Genomic DNA, 19,869 nt, shown 5'->3' with positions numbered 1-19,869 from the left:
TCTTGTGGGTACCAACAAGCTGTGAGTAAAGTTCTGCCCGGCGAGAAATTTGCACTAAATTTTGTTGACTAATAATAATATATTCTATTTATGCGTTATTCCCATGCTCATTGCACAGAGGTGGCTTAATTTCAGAAAGCATAGAGTCCTGCCAACAGCCAGTGAAAAATAACCATTCAGCAATTTTATGTGCCAAAAAGAAACAGTTGTTTTCTGTAGGCTGTTTCTCAGAGAACCAGATAGAATTTGCATAATCTGTCAAAGGAGTATGACATAATGGCAATAGCTGCAAGAGTGAAGCCAAAATAAATACTGGACAGAGGCTGAAGACAAATAATTAATTTAACTGCAAGGATAGTTGGCCTCGACTCCTCGAATTCAGCAGTAGTAGTTAGATTCACCTGAAGTGCACTTGTACATTTCAAATGTCATAGTGTGTGTAGTAGGCTTAAAGCGCAATGTCAGATTCGGCAATCCACTACTAGCCTATCAAATTCAGATAAATCAAGTGTGAAAAAAAGATATGTGAAATCTGTTGGGTCAGTTAAAAACTGTTTTTCAGTCCATAGAAATATGGAAATATGCAGTATAGAGTCAGGGTATTTCTGGGTGAGGCATATATGCTGAAACAAAACTAAAACTAATATAATAAATTGAATGTGGCAATTTGGCAGCTCTCTCACCTTTAAATATGACTGCAGAAGGAACATTAAATAAAAAGGAAAATCAGCCAGGAGATCTGACGTACATGCCTGGGCAAGGACGATTCAGATACATAACATTACACCCCCTCAAAGCCACTTTGTGACCTGTAGCTCAGAGGTGATCACACTGCTGCGCCTTTTTTTGAATCACTGACTACTGCAAAACACCTATTGGATATTAGCAAATTACACCAATGCCAAACAAATCTTTTCAAACTCACACAATATTTTGAAAATGAATGGCAAAAGTGAGAGAGGTCAGTGGTAGCAGCTAAGAAAGTGAGAGCCAACAACCCTTTGCTTCTTGCTTAAATAAATCTGTTGGATGATCACAAATGCAACATCCCTACTGTAAAGAGTGTCAGTTCCTTCATTTCCAGACTGTGCTTCCTACAGACTTTACCTTTATCGATTTCACATTAGTCCCAGTATACATACATTGAGCACAGAGAGGCAGTTGAGAAGTGCAGGTATATGTGAATGTGCTTCTAAACCTCAGAGGTTGAATTGTTACATTTTTTTTTACAGTTACTCTGATTGTGTATTAGCTGTACAGACTGTTCATTATACTGTAGATACTTGGCTGAAGAATCTTGCTTCAAAGTGCAGCTTTAATACTTCACTTATTGAAGAATTCCCTAGCAGCATAGGAGTCCCTGGTCTAGTAAGAGCAGTGCCCTGAGGAGCGACTCTACGCTCCGTGCTGCTGCTCAAACTCCAGCGCTAATGAGCAGAAGTTCAGATTGAATATAACAGCGATGCGCTTTGTGTCCAACTTTAATTAAAGAATTTTCAAACGTTTTATTTTTGTTTCATTCTTCATGCGTCTGAAAATCAACAATATTACTTTCAGTAATGCTGTGCAGAAGGTTAGCAGCTGCTAGACACATTCCACAGTCACATGTGTGTCAGCTGCATCCAAGAGCTCTGCGGAAGTGTGTGATTAGAGGGTGCTTTCCACTTCCACTACGCACCTGCAGGGAACATCAGTCATATAACAGGGCAAAGTAGTCTGGGGAGCAGGGTGGGGCCTAAATTTGCAACTACAAGATTGCAGGTTTCAAAACTGGAGGAGACTCAATCGTTTTAAACTAAGCTATGTTCTTAGGTTGTTAAAGCAAAAAAGTAAATTAAAAAAGTGGGGGAAGGGGGGAGAAACCTGCAAAACATGAAAAATATCAAACATCCTAAAAAGGTTCATAAACAGTCATAGCTTTTGCTACCAAGATAGTGCGGTTGAATTTTTTTTACATAAACTCCATTAATATTTTTTTATCACAAGTTACAGCAATAGCTTAAACACAATGAGCTGGATAGTTTTTAACCACTTATTTTGTCTGACAAAAGCAAAATAGTTTGGCAGCCTAAGAGAATTGGGAAAAGTGCTTTGGGCCATTTGATTCAGGACAGTCATCTTAATATTTATGACTATAAATAGAATGAGTATGAGTGTAAATATTAACAGCCGAGGAGTAGATTCATGGCACACCCTGAGTCCATATATCAACAAGCCATTTCCCAATTGGACACAGTTGCTTCCAGTTGGTATGCAGCAAAAAACCTTGTTTGATCTTCATGTACTACTTTAACACATATTCACAGGGATTTTACAATGGAAGTCACAGGAGCTTTAAAACCACAAAAAACTTGGAGGCCAGAAAATAAAGCTTTGAACTAGAGGATTACATGGTATCAGTATTTACATTCAATAGCAGAAATGTAAAACCATGGGCTCTTGGCAACAATACTTTCATAAATGATAGCATTATACTGTGTCTCTGACAAGAAAATTTAGCTCTGAAAATCTTTTTGAAAAGAAAATCTGAAAAAATGCAATTCATATAGAATGTTACTTAGAAATATGATTGTGCATAATAGCTAGCTACTCACTAGCATTTCTCCATGTAGACCCATGTTGACAAAGCAACATAAGTCTGCATCTTTTATAAGTAGTCTTTTGAAACCACTTACACCTCTGTGGAAGTGAGGAAACAGTCTTGTAAAATTGACTCCTGTGAATTCAGGAGTAGAGTGTAAATATCTTTCAGCAAATTGCAAATTACACTAATTGTATACTGCAGATGGTTAATGGCCTATAACAACAAAATAATCAGTGTCACCAAGCAAACAAACACAAAACATTTGAGTGGGATAACTGCAATAATGGCATGTGGGTATTGTTCTCTGAAGCTTTGAAAACAACAAAAAGTTGTTCTTTCTTCAGTTTGGGGAGAGTTAACATTTGTTACCATAAATTACATGATGGCCTGCTTTACTGGCATTGACACTCCTTTGGACCTCATACTAAGAGACTACAGCAACAGCTTCAAATGCAAATTCCACACCTAGAATCAACTCTACACCTTTTGTTAGAATCATTGTGCATAAGCTAATGATGCAACGGCACACAGCCAACCAAGAAACAGCTGCGCCGCTAATTGTCCAATTATTTTAGATTCTTATATCGATATATTTTATACAGATACATATACTATAACAAATGTTTATACATCCCATTCACATGGAAGCAGAAACAATGTGTATATTTCGCAATATATTCCTATTATTTAATATATATATTCCAATACAATTGCAGTATATTCTTCATTTCAAGCAACAATTATTTTACAAGTGTAATTGATATGATTGATATGACTGTGTAATTAAACGGTGTAGTTAAACGCTGAAATTATTTTAAGAACTGCCTTCAATTGTCACAAAAAATGACAAATTACAGATTACCTCTGCCACCTACATAATGTATAACATTAAAACTGGAGTTCACTATTTTATATGAATAACCACCCATTTCTCAGTTACCCACTCTCACACATTGTTCTATGGACACATCCTCAATATGTGCGTTACTGTTTGAACAAATCTTACAGAATTCTTAATGTCAAATTATCATATCCCACACACACAACAGTATAAATTATGTCCATCACACTGTCTTTTTTTTACCAGTTCACATTTTCTCCATGCAGGCACCAGAGATCAGGAATATTATAAATGTAGAACCATGGGAAAGGCAGGGAAATTATTTCTGAGTTCTGCTACCTGTAGCAAAAAGAATGTGTCCTGATTGGTGAGATTATTTATAACTTCAGCCTCTAGTGATATGAACTGTGTTGCTTGCTGTATTCTGTCCTTGGCCCGAATGAAGGACTGTTCCTGAATCTCATAGTCTGGGTCATGCTGATGGGAAGGGAGCCAACATTTGCATGAAGTACATCTGGACACAGGAAATACTATGCACTTATGTATGAACTGAAGTTTCAGTTGAGAAATTTGCATTACTGGCCACAAGACTGACAACATACCATTATGTGAAGTCAATTATCTTAAGCCTGGTGCTAAAGGAAGGAATTTAAATCTCCCTTCTCCAACTGTAAAATATGTCATGCAACATGACTGCTGTGGACAACAGATGTATGCCATGTCAAATTAAGTATGCAGGCTCACCCACTGTTTTTAAAACAAGCGATAACTGGTCTGTTTCAGGTCAGTCTCTCTACCAAGAATAATATCTCCTTTCCGCAAATCATGTGAAGAAGGTAGGACTATCCCTTTCCTTGGTCTGACAACAAGGCACCATATTCAGCCTCTGTGCGAACAGGTTGCATTCACAACATATGAATAATCTGTGCAAATGAGAAAATTCATGTATAACCTTGATGCTCGAAACATTTGGAATTATCTAGACGCACCACTAGGCATTCATATCGTAAACATTATGTTTTCTTTGTACATGTACAGCAGTTTTAAAAGACGCTGCACTGAACTGCAGTTTGTGCCACACATGGACACAGAGGAACCCTGCTTTCCTCTTACAGAAGCGGTTTGTTTCAGTAAAAATTGATGACAAGGAGACCCAGACATAGAGCGTATACCCATGCGTTTATTTGCATCCGCACGTCCGCAGAAGTTACTTTCAACATTTGCGTGGTGGGCTAGGCATGTAGCAAAACATATTATGTAACAGTGTTAAGCTCTCTTCAGAGCAGTGTCTAGTCTTCAGCAATTGCCACCACTCATTTCCCAATATCCCACCAGTCCCTTACTTCTGTTGTTACAGTCATTTCAAATGCAGGAGCAACAACATCATCAGACCCAACCCAACAACCTATCTTCATATTTTGAACAGAATAATCACCTTTCACAAGCCCTCCACATCCTACCGAGTATGACAATGCCCACAAACCTCACAGAGCATCTACTGTACCTTCCGACTTGAACGACTTTCATGAACCTTGAGCAAACCACATACGGTATATTTGTTTCATGCTCAAGCCCTACCAATAGGCTTATACTGAACATTATGCAGCTGAGCTGTTATTGGTTATCTGAAGAGGTTGCCCAGAGAGACAGAACTCGGGTGGTCCAATCTGGCAGCCTCTGACATTAAATTAAATTTATCATCACAATGGTTTCTTCTCTCATAAAACCTTTACGCTTAACTGCAACTCAATGAGTTGTGTGTTTTCAGGAGATATGATTAGATTTTACGAGGCCACAAGAAAAGGAGACGTCTGTATAAATACTACTCAGTCATGTCATATCTTATGCTACAGCAGACCTGGTGTTACCTGATAAGCTTATAAATACCGTATAATTCTTAAATAAATTAAAGTCAGCAAAAGACAAATAACGTCTGAACTGCAGGAATAATCATTTGCTTTGTCTAGACAGGTGTCACACATCCTACAAATTGTGTTGAGTGGTTTTTGTTATGAACGGGTGACAACAAAACTGACGAGCAGTCTGAAATACCACCTCCTACTTATATATCCCACCACGTTCTCAGAACAGAGATTTGAGAGCTGGGATTTGTACAGCTGCTGCCTCAGAGACAAAGACACTTGTGTGCAACGTGGGTCAGTTAACTGCTCTGCTGTACGAAGACAAGTTGAGCCAAGTTCCTTTCCAAGGGAATTCGGACTCAAAACATCACAGGGCCACCAATAGTACTGAGTTATGTGTCATCAAACTAATATGCATCCTGCAAGCAGAAAAACCCTATCTCACTGACCACAGAGGAAAAAATCAAATTTCCTAAATTTGCACAACACATGAAGTTGTTCACACTGTAAACACTATTACTTAAGGCACTATTTACAGTAATGTTTTCTTTGATTGATCCACACAGCTAATATTATCGTATATTTATATATAATATTTATTGTGTGTGTGTATATATATATGTATATATATATAGCATAACAGAGCCACTGGATCCCCTCACTGTAGAGGTGAAGCATTCAGGCCTGTACCGCTCTCTTAGTGTACGTCACACAAGCACTCGCCCAATTGTCAAGAATATCTGACTATATCACTTTTTTTCACATCTCTATAGACCAGTGCCTATGGTTTTTGCACCACTGAAATCTCAAATGCGCCTTTGTCTTTGTAATTAGGGGTTTATGCACTCCAACCCTACTATAATCTCCCTCTCGGTGTAGTTGTTGAAGGACTGTTCTCGCTGACACAGTCTGATCATGTCCTGCATTGACATTCTTGGTCACCCGAGGAACAGTCGCTCTTCTGTTTTTCCTTACATATCGCACTAATGCACGAGTATCACTCTCATCAAATGTGCGCTTTCGACCATGATGTCCGGCCCTATTTACTGGTGTCTTTCCCATAGATCTAAATGCAGATGTCACTTTAGCCACTGTTCCTACTGAACCACTAGGCAGTTGAGCAGGCTTGAAGCAGTGACTGAAGCTTCTGCCATCTGTGCCCCAATAATGCCCCAAAAACCATAGGCACTGGTCAAACCCTACATGCCAGCCAGATCCCTCCGTTCTGCTAGCTCAGGACGCCTAGCACCTCCCCCTCTTCGCACCTGCACTTCCAGAACACGTCTCCTGTCTGTTCTGGCCCCACGATGGTGGAATGACCTCCCTGTGGAGGTCAGAACAGCTGAGACTGTGACCCATTTCAAACGACGACTGAAGACCCACCTCTTCAGGCTGCACCTCTCCCCATCCCTCCCTTCCCCCCTGTAAATGACTAAACTTAGGGTTGTAACTAGGCAGCTGTTTCATAGGTGACTTAGGCGCATCAACTGTCTTAACGACTACTTGTATTTTTATTTATTTTTATTTTTCCATAGATTGCGTTGTTGCCGTTCTCGTTGTTAGTGTTAATCAGTTTAACCATCAGGGTCCAAGTTGAACTATGCGGTTGTTCCCTGTACTTGGACCGGTACTTCTCTCTAGGGGTTTCGTCATACTTGTTCCTGGTTATGGTTATACACTTTGTTGTACGTCGCTCTGGATAAGAGCGTCTGCCAAATGCCTGTAATGTAATGTAATGTAATGTAATGAACTTTGGGCACTTACACTTTTTCCACTTGAACCAAAATGGAGGTGATAGGAGACCATGATAGGATGCTAATTGCTTAATTGTATCATGCAGTACACCTGCATGGATGCATTTGTTATGTTTCTGCAATCATAAGTTGTTATACACCAAATGGCTTGATATGTTAACTGAATGTTTTCACATCTTTTGTGTTTCTCCCTTTTATAAATATGAATGACCCCTATCTCTATTCCACAAGCTCTCCCACTCGGGTCATATAGCATACAGAAGGGATACACTTCACCGTAACTAACTAGTCAATCCTGGACATGGTCAATTAAGCAAGTGAGTAGTTTTTACAATATAATGGAAAACAAATAAACGGAACAGAATGGCTGTAGGTCAAAATTAATCGCCCATGACTGTTTTCAATACTCACTAAGAATGCAGTGAGTAAGAAACAACAGACCAAACACATACTGGACTACTGTAAAGCCCAATGCAACCATATTCATTTAGTATCTTTAGAAATGTTTAGGATATTGCTTAGGAATAGTTTTTTTTTTTGCCCTAGTAGGAAGGCTGTCCCAATACAATTCTATTAAATGTATACTTAAAATAGCACATAGCATTAACAATGCATTATACTGAGTAGACCATTGAGGCCTACACATTTTCCACCAGTAATCCAGATGAGCCTTACACAGATGTGGGCTGATGAATACACACATCTGTTATATACGCACCTGTTATACACGCACAAGTGACTGTATTAACCAGGATATCGCATAGGCCTAGCTCATGAAACACAGTACTGTATGTGCTGTGGACTGTTAATGTCTGTCATGTTATAATTCAGCAATTTTGTTTGTGAAAAAAACGCAGTAGTACATGTTTGTTGAAAACCAGCAGTCTGACACGAAGCATTCTCCTTATATACATCAGAGAGTAAAAAGCTTCTCTCTGTGGAAGTACTGTATTAGCTGCTATGACCTTGCAACTGACAAAACAAGCCTGTTAAATACATTCTGAACTATATTCAATTTACCTTACACAAGCAGAAAAAGCAGTTTTACTTACAACAGAGGTTCTTCACTATTACAGCATAGAACATTAGGAGAGAAAATGGAGTTGCTATGACTACATATGCAGACGAGTGGAGATGGAATCTGCAAACATAATGCACCAACCATCCACTGAAGTTGCCTACTTTTATCTTCCTCCAGGCTCTTTCAACCTTGATAGAGAGTTACAAATGTATATGCATGTGCAATCAAAGCATTACTGGCCAATCAGTTATGCAAACCAAGGTTCTATCCACTCCACAAAGGTCTTCTACCAAGATGTCCACAGACAGAATGTGCCAAGGAATCACAGCTGAAGTTAAACTGCAATGTGCAATATAGCGTTTGTATTATACAGCAGATCGGTGAACCTTGTGACAATCTACTGTGCATGCTATTAAAAATTCGACATTGTTGCAGCAAGGGTCCCGACAACACACTAGAACTGATGGTACACTATTCACTGTATGGAGTCTCAAGCTAGACATCTCCATTGCAGAGGGAATAATGCTGTTTCTTTAAAGAATCGATGCAATTCAACGTCATAATCAGTGTTGAAATTTAACATAGTTTTTACTAGACAGAGGACCTCAACATTATAAAAGGAGGTTCAATATGCTAAGACGTTCTGACGACCTGTTAATTTTACAAGGGCATGCATGGGGCAGTTGGGGGGGTTTGTAATCAAAAGCAAGAAAACACACTTCAAGTAACTCCAAAAGGAGGTTCAGCAACATTATGTTTCCAGAGGCTTTAGGTATGTGTATCCAGTTTTTGTATTCTCAAACCATTTACTGTTTAAAAAATTATGTTTAATATTATTTCAGGTCTGAACCGTTTCCTATGGTGCTTGCAACCTAAGATCACTGCATGCAATGAAGGAAGTACCAGAACAATATAAAAAAGATATTTAAATTTATAATTGTAAATAAACAATATGAAATGAGTCTGTTCATATTTCTAGCCTCTGGAAAAATAATAGACCACAAACCCCTGAACACCCTACTGTGTTTATAAACCCAGTAAGTTGTCGGAAACTTCTCTGAATATCTAAAATATCAAAATATCACAAAACTGTCTCATTCAATCAAAAACATATATCAAAGATGAAATAGTATCCAAAAACCACAGAAAGCAAACTATACTTTATAGACACCTTCTCAGACAAACTATCAGTCCTTACCCAAGCTTTTATAAACAACTATCCCTAAATGGAACGTTAGAAGTCGCTATCCAAACTAGATGGAGCTAAAAAGGCTGACTTAACTTTGGCTTTTTACATCCAACAAATCATTATCCCTGTGTTCTGAAGTTGTGTTTCATGAGTGCCTTTGAAGCTAACCTTATTATCATACTAATGTAACAACACAAACTAAAAGAAACTTCACAAGAAACAACTCTATATTTTTCTCGTAAACTTTGATTTGATTCTGCCTAGATCAGCTGAACTGCGTTTGCATATTTACATTAATTCACATATATCTGTTGGCCCTTAGAAAAGGTGTTTGCTCATTTGCATTATGAAATTACAATGGTTATGAAGCACATTTCTTCAGGGCCCCTGCTCAGGACGTGCAAGGTTTTTTGGCTTGGTTTCTTTCTTTTGTGATTAATTCTGTGCTGAAAACTTCCTGTACAGCAGTATGAGTCTTTGACTCAGGTCTCAGAGGGTGACTCTGTTCATGCTGATTTTCTCAAATTTGTGACTCAGTATGACATTAGTTTTACTTCAAGGACACAATTACTCAGCTGAACATTTCAATGCGGCCGTGATGTAAAGTATATGCTATCTGCAGAATATCATGGATCGGGATTCAAGTGTATTATCACTTAAATTGATCATTCTGGTAATTTGGTCACTGGCAAGCCAGGCTGGAATGAAAGCTTTCCAGTGATTGAACACTTGTGCAGAGATGTCTGTCTGTCTCTCGGTACATCTCTTGGGCCCTTGTCTTGTGGAAACCACTACCATGCAAGACCTGAAAAGTACAGTGTCATCACGGGCAGCCAGGGCTTATTGTGCACATAAAGAGAATACACTGAACACATGCTGTAATTATTTATTATTTATTAATGATCTATTTCCCTTGGATGATCTTGCCAAATGAAAACTGGCTGTCAAGGCTGCCTATTGGTGGCAGCATCTAAGAATAAGATGTAGTGCAGATCTCTCCAAAAGGACATGGACAGCTTGGACATGGACATGGAACTCACAGACAAACAAACAGAGCTGTGGATGGATGGGAAACAAACGCAATGGTAAATGCACACGAGGGCCCTCCATCTGAACACAGTGTCTCTCCATATCTCCGGGACTGTCCATTGAGCCACCCCCCCCGACCCACACACACACACACACACACTCACACACAAACACACACAGCGGGGGCCTCGCTATCAACAAATGGGGAAAATTACAGCCCTGCTGTGCTCCACTCAGATCAGGTTTCTTCGCCAATTTGTATGCCCTCTGATCCAGAGAGCATTAAGTTGCATTTACATCTAGCATTTATCATTATTACATCACTAACATTCAGTGGATGCTTTTTGTTCTGTATCAGACTGAGCTTAAACTACAACCGGTACTGACTGGAACAAACAGAGGCAGCTGTTTAGGATTCAAATTTTTTTTCCTATGGTTCTGGTCCAGTATCCAAACAACTACGGCAACTGACTGCAAAATATACACTCTCACTTTAAGCCCCAGTTTCACTTCGCCTTACAAGTATGTGTAGAAAGGCATTAATCACATTTAATGCTGGCTCATAGAGAATGCACTAATCCAGGTAAACACTTTTTTCGACAACTACTATTCTGAAGCTTTCTTTCCCCACGGCAGACAGCCCCTACTTGCTCTCTCCTTGAAAAATGCAGTCGACACACAGAACCTGCTTTCTGCTTCACTGGGGAGGTGGGGGAGGCAGATAAATAGCTGCCTGTGACGCTAAGTTTTCAAAGAAATCATATAACTGATCTGGTCGATCGTGACGGAGTTTGTGCCCTTGCGGCTCTCATCAGGCAGCTAAATTTAAAGCTGCGATTTAGCGGTGACGGGAGGACCCTAAATTACGGTTCCCGTTAGAAAGATGTAGTACGATCGCAGCAGAACCCTTCCCCTAGCCCATGATTCATGCAAATCACATTCCGCAGCACGGCCCTTGAGGATAGTGCCTTCATAAGTGATTCTTTAGCTGTGCTGAGTGAGGGATCAGTGCTGCCTAACGATTGCAGCACAAGCAAGGGCCTTCATTTAGATTCCTAATCAGGGAAGTAATCAGCCAGAAGAACAGGCTTCACAGTGTGTGCCCGTCCATTAAAGCCCACTGCTCCTCCTGGACCCCTGTCACACAGCCTGACACATCAAAGATCTGCACCCAGAACAAATCTGAATCGGTGAACAATTGACATGGACAATCAATGCACCCATTACAATCATTTTAGACTGAATGCTATAAATAAGTATCTGTCCAACTGTGATTCAGTGATGAAATCTGCCCTGAATGCATTAAGGACTTGGGAAAATTTGCACCTTGTCCTAGGTCACCTGAGCACATTTTCTTCAATTACCCTATTAAAAATGATTTTGAGATTAAGTCATCCAGGGAAAAGAAAGCTCTGGCTAGCAAGAGTAATACGGACAAACGCACTAATTTTTTTTGGTTTGTTTTTTTAAAAGAAATAAATGGAAACGATTCATTATTTATTCCTTCAGTCGTTCCTGTTTTATCGTATTGGGTCCACATCAAGCTGCCATTTTGTCACAGTGACTGCCATAAGGTTGTGCAGGTACCGTCAGTCACTTTGGAACAACATGATCAAGATAAGAGTGGTCATTTCAAAGGACCCAATTGAAACCACTGCTCTGTGCTTGGGTAACCAACACCACTGTACAAACCAAAGCCACAAATCTGCAGGCATCACAGGCTGGAGAAACACTGCTGACTGCACAGGACCAGGCAGAGACAGCATGTAAAAGGGCAAGATGAGGACCACGTCCTTATTCATACACAATAACTCTGTTGCTTCTCCAACTTCAAGCTCTGGCAGTGCTATAGTACTGCAAACTCCCCCTTAACGGTATCCACGGTATCCAATCGTCTAAACAACATAAATAATTATGCCAAATGTAATCATGTTCTGAAAAAAGGAAGCATACTGCCTGAAAGGCCATGTGGTCTTATTCAATTCTTTTTAGTCATGGGGACAAGAAGCAGAAAGAGAATTAGGAGTCAAGGTTCGTCAATAGGATTAGACCTGGAAGCATAGAGTGCCTGTTCTCAAATTCTCTGTGTTGTCCTAGTCAAAATTAAGGGACAGCTGAACCTTGCTTTCATTTCCCCTAACTGAACTCAGCTGGGGGAAGTAATGCAATATTAAAGCCTTTGGCTGTCTCAGCTGCAAATAATGAACAGGGAATTTTTATTCTGAGGTAACACAAGTTCTTGCCACGCGGTGACTGTCGCACATATGATACACCAGACAAAGTCCTTTGGCCACGCAAGTGTTGACTGCACATGCACTGCACTGTACAGTTGCTGCTACAAATGTGCACCACACTGCTGCTAACAACCAGTGTGTCATTTCTGCCAGTGATAGTCCAATCAAAGGAAATGTATTTATATACGCAACCCACGTTCAAACAAGAGCAAGCACAGACAGAGAAAGACACAAACAGACAGACACACAGACAGATGCAGATTCTCTCCTACACCCTCACACAGGTGCTTATGAATACAATAACACATTAACTGTATGTAAAATGGTGTGAACAAAGACACGTACTGTGTTAAGCACAAGACAGAATATTCATCCATGAGATCCCAGAGAGATCTATCATGTGTAATGAATATCAAGGGTATAATAAACCTGTCTAAAACCAGGTGTTTAATTCATATTATTCATTATCCTTTTTGAAGCTGGGACAGCAAAGTATGCAGATTAGATCTCTCTCTTCACACAGTCAGAACCTGTGGACAGGGGGGGAGGTTGGGTATTCATTTCAATATTTGCCCCACAGTAGCTAACTGTTCAACTTTAAATAAACATGTTTGTACATCACAATTCACACATATACAACAAACACACTGATGCACATGGACAAACAAAAAGAATTACAGTCTGCCAGAGACTGTCAGTCTAAGACAGAGCCAGTGAAGTGAGGCAGGAGAACATGTGGAACAAACATGCTTCATGATCCATGTCAGAGCACAGCATGTCTGCTGAATTAACAATAGGCTCACCATTACAGACAACACAAACTTTCTTCATAGTCATGCATCTTTCCTAGGGATTTCATCTTAAAGGGTATTCATTCCAAACATGCACAGCCTTATGAAACTTCACAGAGATGGACAAGCAAAGGGACTTTTATATTTCACTGCAGCTTCTGACAGCTACTAAGGGGAGATACGCTGCGCTCCTTCAGCAAAGAAACACACAAAACTGCCTTCTGTTTGGTCTTCAAATGTCAAAAGAATTGTCCCAAATACTCTGGTGCAATTCTTTTAAACAAAATGCTATACAGCAAATTTGTCCACCCACAAAGTCCAACCCCAGAGAATGGTATTGTTCCAGTACTCCACCCACTGCCCTCTTAAACAGGAATTCAGCTCTGCTCAAATAAACCAGAAAACACAGGGACACATTTACATGTCAATGACAGGCTTGGATTGTGTTTTTTTCCACTGCAATTCAGGCCTTGGATCTGCTTCCAGCTAAAGTATGGCTTAGAGCGCTCGCTTGTGCTACTTGTCCAGAAATGAGCTGCTCCTTCAACAATGTTTGAAGCTCCCTGAAAGTCACAAGCAAAGCAGTACCCCACCTCTGATGAAAATGTGATTGTTTTAGAAACTATGCCCATTTTCTGCTTCGTAACCTCAAAAATAACACTGTGACTTTTGGTTATGAAATTGTACACTCTGTTTAAGTTCTCATTTCTAGGCTAAATGTCTAGTAATGAAAACTTGAACACAATATTTTCATTTTAACAATGCGCCATTTTCTTATAATGGCTTGCATTTTAATGACAGGAAACAACCACTTGATCTTTGTGTACAGAGGCTACGAGAATGCAGGGTCCAAAAACCAAACCCCTTCACAAAACGTGATTCCAGGGGTTTTGCAACACATGGTTGTGCAAATTCAGTATGTTTATTCAGATATTAATTTTATTTAGTTTATATAAATATTTTATTTAGAAAATTCTTTATTTTCATAGCAGAGGCCATCATTCAGTATGATTTCTTAAATGTGTGTTTAATTTTCTCATGATACACATTGACGTACAGCATATTACAGCAGCCATTGCTCAAAGGTATAATGGCAGAGCTTCAACTTGGAACTGTACCAGCAATCAACGGGTTAACCACTGCACCATTATCATCCAGCCCCCACCTGAGAAAACCCTGTAATGTAACAGGGTTTCTTCTTCTACAGGTTTAAATAAATAAAAAAACACAGGTAGACAACCTGTAAGCATCTCCCACTGCTGACCTGAAAACAAATTGCTTTTAGAGCTTTTCCTTTCTCTGCTTGTATATAAAGCCCTAATTCTAATTCCTAAAATGGGCCTGACCTTGTTCTTAATGGAAAAGGCCTGGAATCGCCATTCTGTGCATCACGCTGCTTCTGTAGGTCTGAGGGCTGAGTGGCAGACAGCAAGTCTGTTACATGGTGAAGTGCTTTCGAGATTTCCACAATGGCTTAATTTTCCAATGAAAAGTTGAAAACATCCCTGCTGCTCTGTACCAAGATCTGGGTTTTCCACCCACAACATCCCAGAGACAGCCACCTGTTATGTATTTACAAGAGACTGCCTTATCAAAAATGATTTATCAGCTGCATCGCATCATTGTCTCAAAGCACTGTGGCCAGTGAGAGCGGGCTGGCGTCCTGTGTACATCCGTTCACAGATCCCGCCATTGACTTGATAAAAGCACTTTAATATGATTGTGGAAGTATGGCAGACATCCCGTTACAATTGGACCTGAGAATGAAAGATTGCTTAAGTGGTGATGAAACACAATGCTTGAGATCTTTCCCCTGGGCATTTACGAATACGTCCATAATTCACTTTGTGTGGTGCATTGCTCCAATTTTGCATTTCTGTATTACTCCATAATCAATCAACCAAAATGTTTGCTTCAATATATATTTGCTTTAATAATCAACAATGGCAAAACCCTAAGTATACTATCAAAATACAGCATACAGCAACTAATGACTGGTTAAACAAACATGCCCTAACATGACATTGACATTGATATTGATATTGGTTGTTTCCACAATCAGTCACTTCTCAGCAACACCTGGGAGTCAGCCAACAGCTTTAGATGGGACAGTACCAAAATGTATTTTTCAGAAAAAAGCTAAGGCAACTACTTGACCTAGATCTTCATCACAATGAAAATTTTTCAAAGGCAATACAGTAGCTCCATTCTGACAAAATGACTGCTTTTGACATTAAACAACTGATTGCTGAACTGGCAACCTCTGTTTGTTTTTTTTTTGTTTTTTTTTAAATAAGCAGGTTTTATGTCCATCCGTTGTGCTCTGAGCTGAGGCTGCAATCCACTGCGTGAACCAGATAAACTGTGTTTCAAAAGCTTTACCCAGAGGGCTGATGTTTTTGAAAGCCACTACAAAGGCACCTGTTTCTGTGCAGGCAAGGTGCACCTTCCCCCTGCCCCCTGGAGGTGCATCTGTGGAGCAGGGTTGGGCTCTGTGTCGACCGCCGCCTGGCAGATAAATGACTGCCGGGGACGATGGGGTAATTGAACATGGTATTGAAAGTCCGCGTTGAAGCAGATGAGGCCTGGCACGATGAATTGCGTGCGGGTAGCAGTATGTCAACGAAATACCCGTTCACAACACCAAAAAGTGGGATCAAAAGGACAAAAAAACAAAAAACAAAGAGGGTCAGAAGTTGCTCCCATAACCCGCAAGCCCTTGGGGAACTGCAGGGCCATTAACATCCAAGGACATGCAATACAGCGCACATGTGTATTTGATTTGCTGTCTGAAAGCCAGCAGGCCGTAGAGATCACACAAAAGCTTGTACTCTCTCACTGATTCTGAATGAACGATTCATTTAATCAGTTTATTAAAAATCAGCTCATTGGAATGAGCTCCAATTCCAGTTGCTGCAGACCCATAACACAAGAGCCATTTATATTTAAAGAAAAAGGCAACTTACAATTAAAATCAACGGGGTGTGAGAAGCACAATGCAAAAATAAAAACTGTCAGCATTATTTTAAATCTTACACCTTTGCTTATGACTTCATTATCCCAAATATCTGAAACATATAATAATTTTAAATAATTGTGCCAGGTATGATTAAAAGTACACGGTTCCAGGACAATCCATCTCCACGCATCCTCCTCAATTTCCCAGAACCACCCTCAGCAATCCCACACCTTCCAAGAACTACAGAGCAAAAGTATAAGCAGAAATGCCTGTGTCAGGAAGAATCCACAATGAAAGCCTCCAATGAAACCTCCCTTCTATTTACCCTCGTGGAAATGGAACTGAGTCCAACAAATAAAGTATTACAGCCTACCAAGAGCTGGCAAGTGTAGCTAACCCTTTTGAAATATTTTAGACGTTGACTCATTCTGTTAACCGCATTCCTCCTGAATATACGGCCTTCACCACTAGGCCGTTCTATGGTCACACCAGTAGAAAAAACTAAATTTAGTCTAGTTTTTTTTTTTTCATTTAAAAAAGTTAAAATATTGACTGGAAATGTTTAGAAGGAACTTTCTGTCAGTGATATGCAGTTGAGCTTGCCAAATATATTGGTCAGCAAGCAAAACGAACTCATACCGCAGACACAGACATGCACGCGCACACACACACACACACACACACACACAGTCTGTTTGTCTGGCTCTGTTTTTCTCACTCTCAAACTTTTTTCCAGCATTTCATTTCTCCTGACAATAGAGACATCTGTTTTCATGTGCCAATAATGTTTTCAAAGTCCCAGAGCTATTGTGATGGATTGGAACTTTGCATGAAATTGTGCAAAATCAAATTAAATACTACAGAGACAAGCATTGAAAGCATATTCTCTATATCCACTGTTGACAGGGTTTTAAAAAGTTTTTTTCAATCTAAAAAGGCAAACAAACAAAAAGAAATGGCAAATAACAGCAAAGAAAGGTAAGATTCTTTATTGAGCTTTTTTCATCACACCGGCAAATAGGGGACTGAAAGTGCTTGTCAACGATTTCTACAAAGATGAGGATCAGCCCTCCAGAACTCCCCTCCCCACACTCATCACCCCATCTCCACAAGAGGCTCTCTCCTCAGCCAAGTACTCAAAGGCACGTTCACAGAAAGTTTCAGACCCTCGATTTCCTTTAAGCTCCCTGTCGATTCTACGAGCAAAATGTAGGGCACACAGCTAGAACAACAGAACACAGAGATAGAAAGAGGCACGCAGTGAACTGAGGAACACAGGGGTCTGTTAGTCTCATCAACCCTGTGCAGTCTCTCACAGCTGCCTGAACACAGAGCAACAGCAGCACTGGTTAGCTGGTACTGAGTGGTCTGCTCCCCCCCCCCCCCCCCCTTCTCCTTACCATTGTGGATCTCTTGCTCGGCCGTGTTGTCTGGCTCCATAACTTCAGAGAGTGGGCTGTTACATGTTCCGCTGGGGAGGGGAGACGTGTTGCCGCGGTCCGGAGGCTCTTCGCCGGGTTGTGCTCTGCGGGGCTGGCCGAGCTCTGGCTGCGCTCTCAGGCTGCTGTGATACATCTGGCTCCCGCTCGGCTGAGATGACTGGCTGGAGACTCACGCAGGCCTTTTTCCACATCCGAGCGTCTCCGGGCTCTTAAAGACACAGCGTCCCTTTATTCCCCCGTCTGCTCGCTCTAAACACTCGTTCGCGTTGGGTGCTTCTTTGTGGCTTGGAAGAAAAGGGACCGAGCTGCAGCACACTTGAGGGGTGGAATACTTAGTCTGTCACAGCTGGTAAGATCCCATTGGTTTGTCTGAGTGGGCTCTGGGCTTAGGTGCGAAGGTAATCCCCACTGAACTGTAGGAGTTTTTCTCCTTCATGGTGGGTCATAACTGCAAACAGCAGTATTGTCATTCTTTATTTTGTTTTGCATTTTTTATACTGTGAATTACACACACCTTTCCCTGTGTAACGTTTAAAATTAAATTTAAGTAACGTGAAGTAATGACAAACATGATACTAGTGAAATTCTAACACTGTAAGAATCTCATTATCACCCAGGCAACATACACTATATGACCAAATGTATCGGGACACCCCTTGGTCTAGGGATGTTTTTCATGGTTTGGGCTAGACCCCTTAGTTCCAGTGAAGGCAAATCTTTATGCTACGGCATACAATGAAATTCTACACAATTCTGTGCTTCCCCAACAGTTTGGGGAAGGCCCTTTCCTGTTTCAAAATGACACTGCTCTTGGGCACACAGCGAGGTCCAGACAGAAATGGTTTTGTCGAGAATGGTGTGGGAGAACTTGACTGGCCTGCACAGAGCCCTGACCTGAACCCATCCAACACCTTAAAGCCAACCACGAGACAGGCCTAATCGCCCAATCAGTGCCCAGCCTCACTAATGCTCTTCTGGCTGAATGGAAGAAAATGCTTGCAGCAATGCTCCAACATCTAGTATAAAGCCTTTCCAGGAGACGGGAGGTTGTTTCTGATAAATGTCCTCTTTATCAGAAAATCACTCCTTCAGAAAATTCTATAGCTTTTTGTTCAGTTTTAAAAAGGTTTTCCTTTCAGGAGCGAGGTGCATCTGCCAGAGAATTCAGGTATTTGCACGCAGGCTAAAACTTTGAACATAAAAGGACCAGACTTTCCCCTACATTCCAGTGGATGACATACTGGCAGGTGTATCGCACTTATATATTGCATGCTGTGAATCACCCACAAAATGCAAGGTGGAAGTTAACCACAGTATCCACTGACAACTTAAAAGGCATACTCAAACTCATTAATGAGCATTCCATTATTTATTCATGAGGTCTCTTCTGTACATGTATCCTGGTCTTTGGGAAACCAGGTTTCAGGGGAAAAATTGAAGACAGGACCCTTTCCTCATGGGTATTCCAGCAGTGCCACTAACTCTCATATTTAATAGCAAAATAGGGTGCATGCACTTCCAAAATAATTAAAAGCGCAAATTAAATCCAAAGTAAACTACAAGGAGAAATACTACCCACATTCTGGGATTCTGACCGTGAGTGCCCTGCCCACTACTCTAAGCTACAGTCCTTCTGCTAGAACCATTGCTTAATTTTTAGTTCCCTCAGTTCAGAAACTTGACTTAAACAGAATCTAATGAATAATTTGACCCAAAATTCTCACAGCAATTTATGGCCATTACATTTCTACTCAACACTTTAATTGAAATTGAGGTGGCCCCAACAATGGTGCCCTTCATACAATAAAACAACCTAAGCAATTGAGCATTTAAAGCAGCTGAATGAATCTAACGCTGCTTCCCCATTCCAAAAATCACGCATTCACACACAACAGCCCCAGTGCCCATGATCCCCTCTGTCTGCAGGGGCAATTTTTTTAATGATCCCTTCTGTGATTATTGCACAGCCAACAAGAACTTCTTTTCTTTGTAAAGTGTACTCATACTCTCAAACAAACAGACCAAATGGCAGAGATCGAACTCCCATCCATGCAGGTGAACTGCTTATGGCTGGAGATTTGGCTGCCGTACGAACTGCGCCACACATCCAGACAGTGCTGAGATGTTCCAGAAGACCAACTGCAAGGATTTGCACTCACGTTG

General features: G+C 40.6%; 1 protein-coding gene across 2 annotated transcripts in view; it reads right to left on the bottom strand.

Annotated features, from left to right (window-relative positions):
* The window catches only part of dab2ipb (DAB2 interacting protein b), a 191,504-nt gene extending 173,645 nt beyond the window's left edge, over window positions 1-17,859 (bottom strand). For both annotated transcript variants that reach the window (XM_035390340.1, XM_035390341.1), the window contains exon 1: window positions 17,665-17,859. In XM_035390340.1, the coding sequence (XP_035246231.1) occupies window positions 17,665-17,839 (175 nt within the window). In that variant the 5' untranslated portion in view covers window positions 17,840-17,859. The remainder of the gene's footprint in view (window positions 1-17,664) is intronic.
* Window positions 17,860-19,869: the final 2,010 nt, after the last annotated feature.

This window comes from Anguilla anguilla, chromosome 14 (assembly GCF_013347855.1).
Source record: "Anguilla anguilla isolate fAngAng1 chromosome 14, fAngAng1.pri, whole genome shotgun sequence".
Classification (NCBI taxonomy): domain Eukaryota; kingdom Metazoa; phylum Chordata; class Actinopteri; order Anguilliformes; family Anguillidae; genus Anguilla; species Anguilla anguilla.
This window is presented reverse-complemented; position numbering and strand designations above follow the sequence as displayed.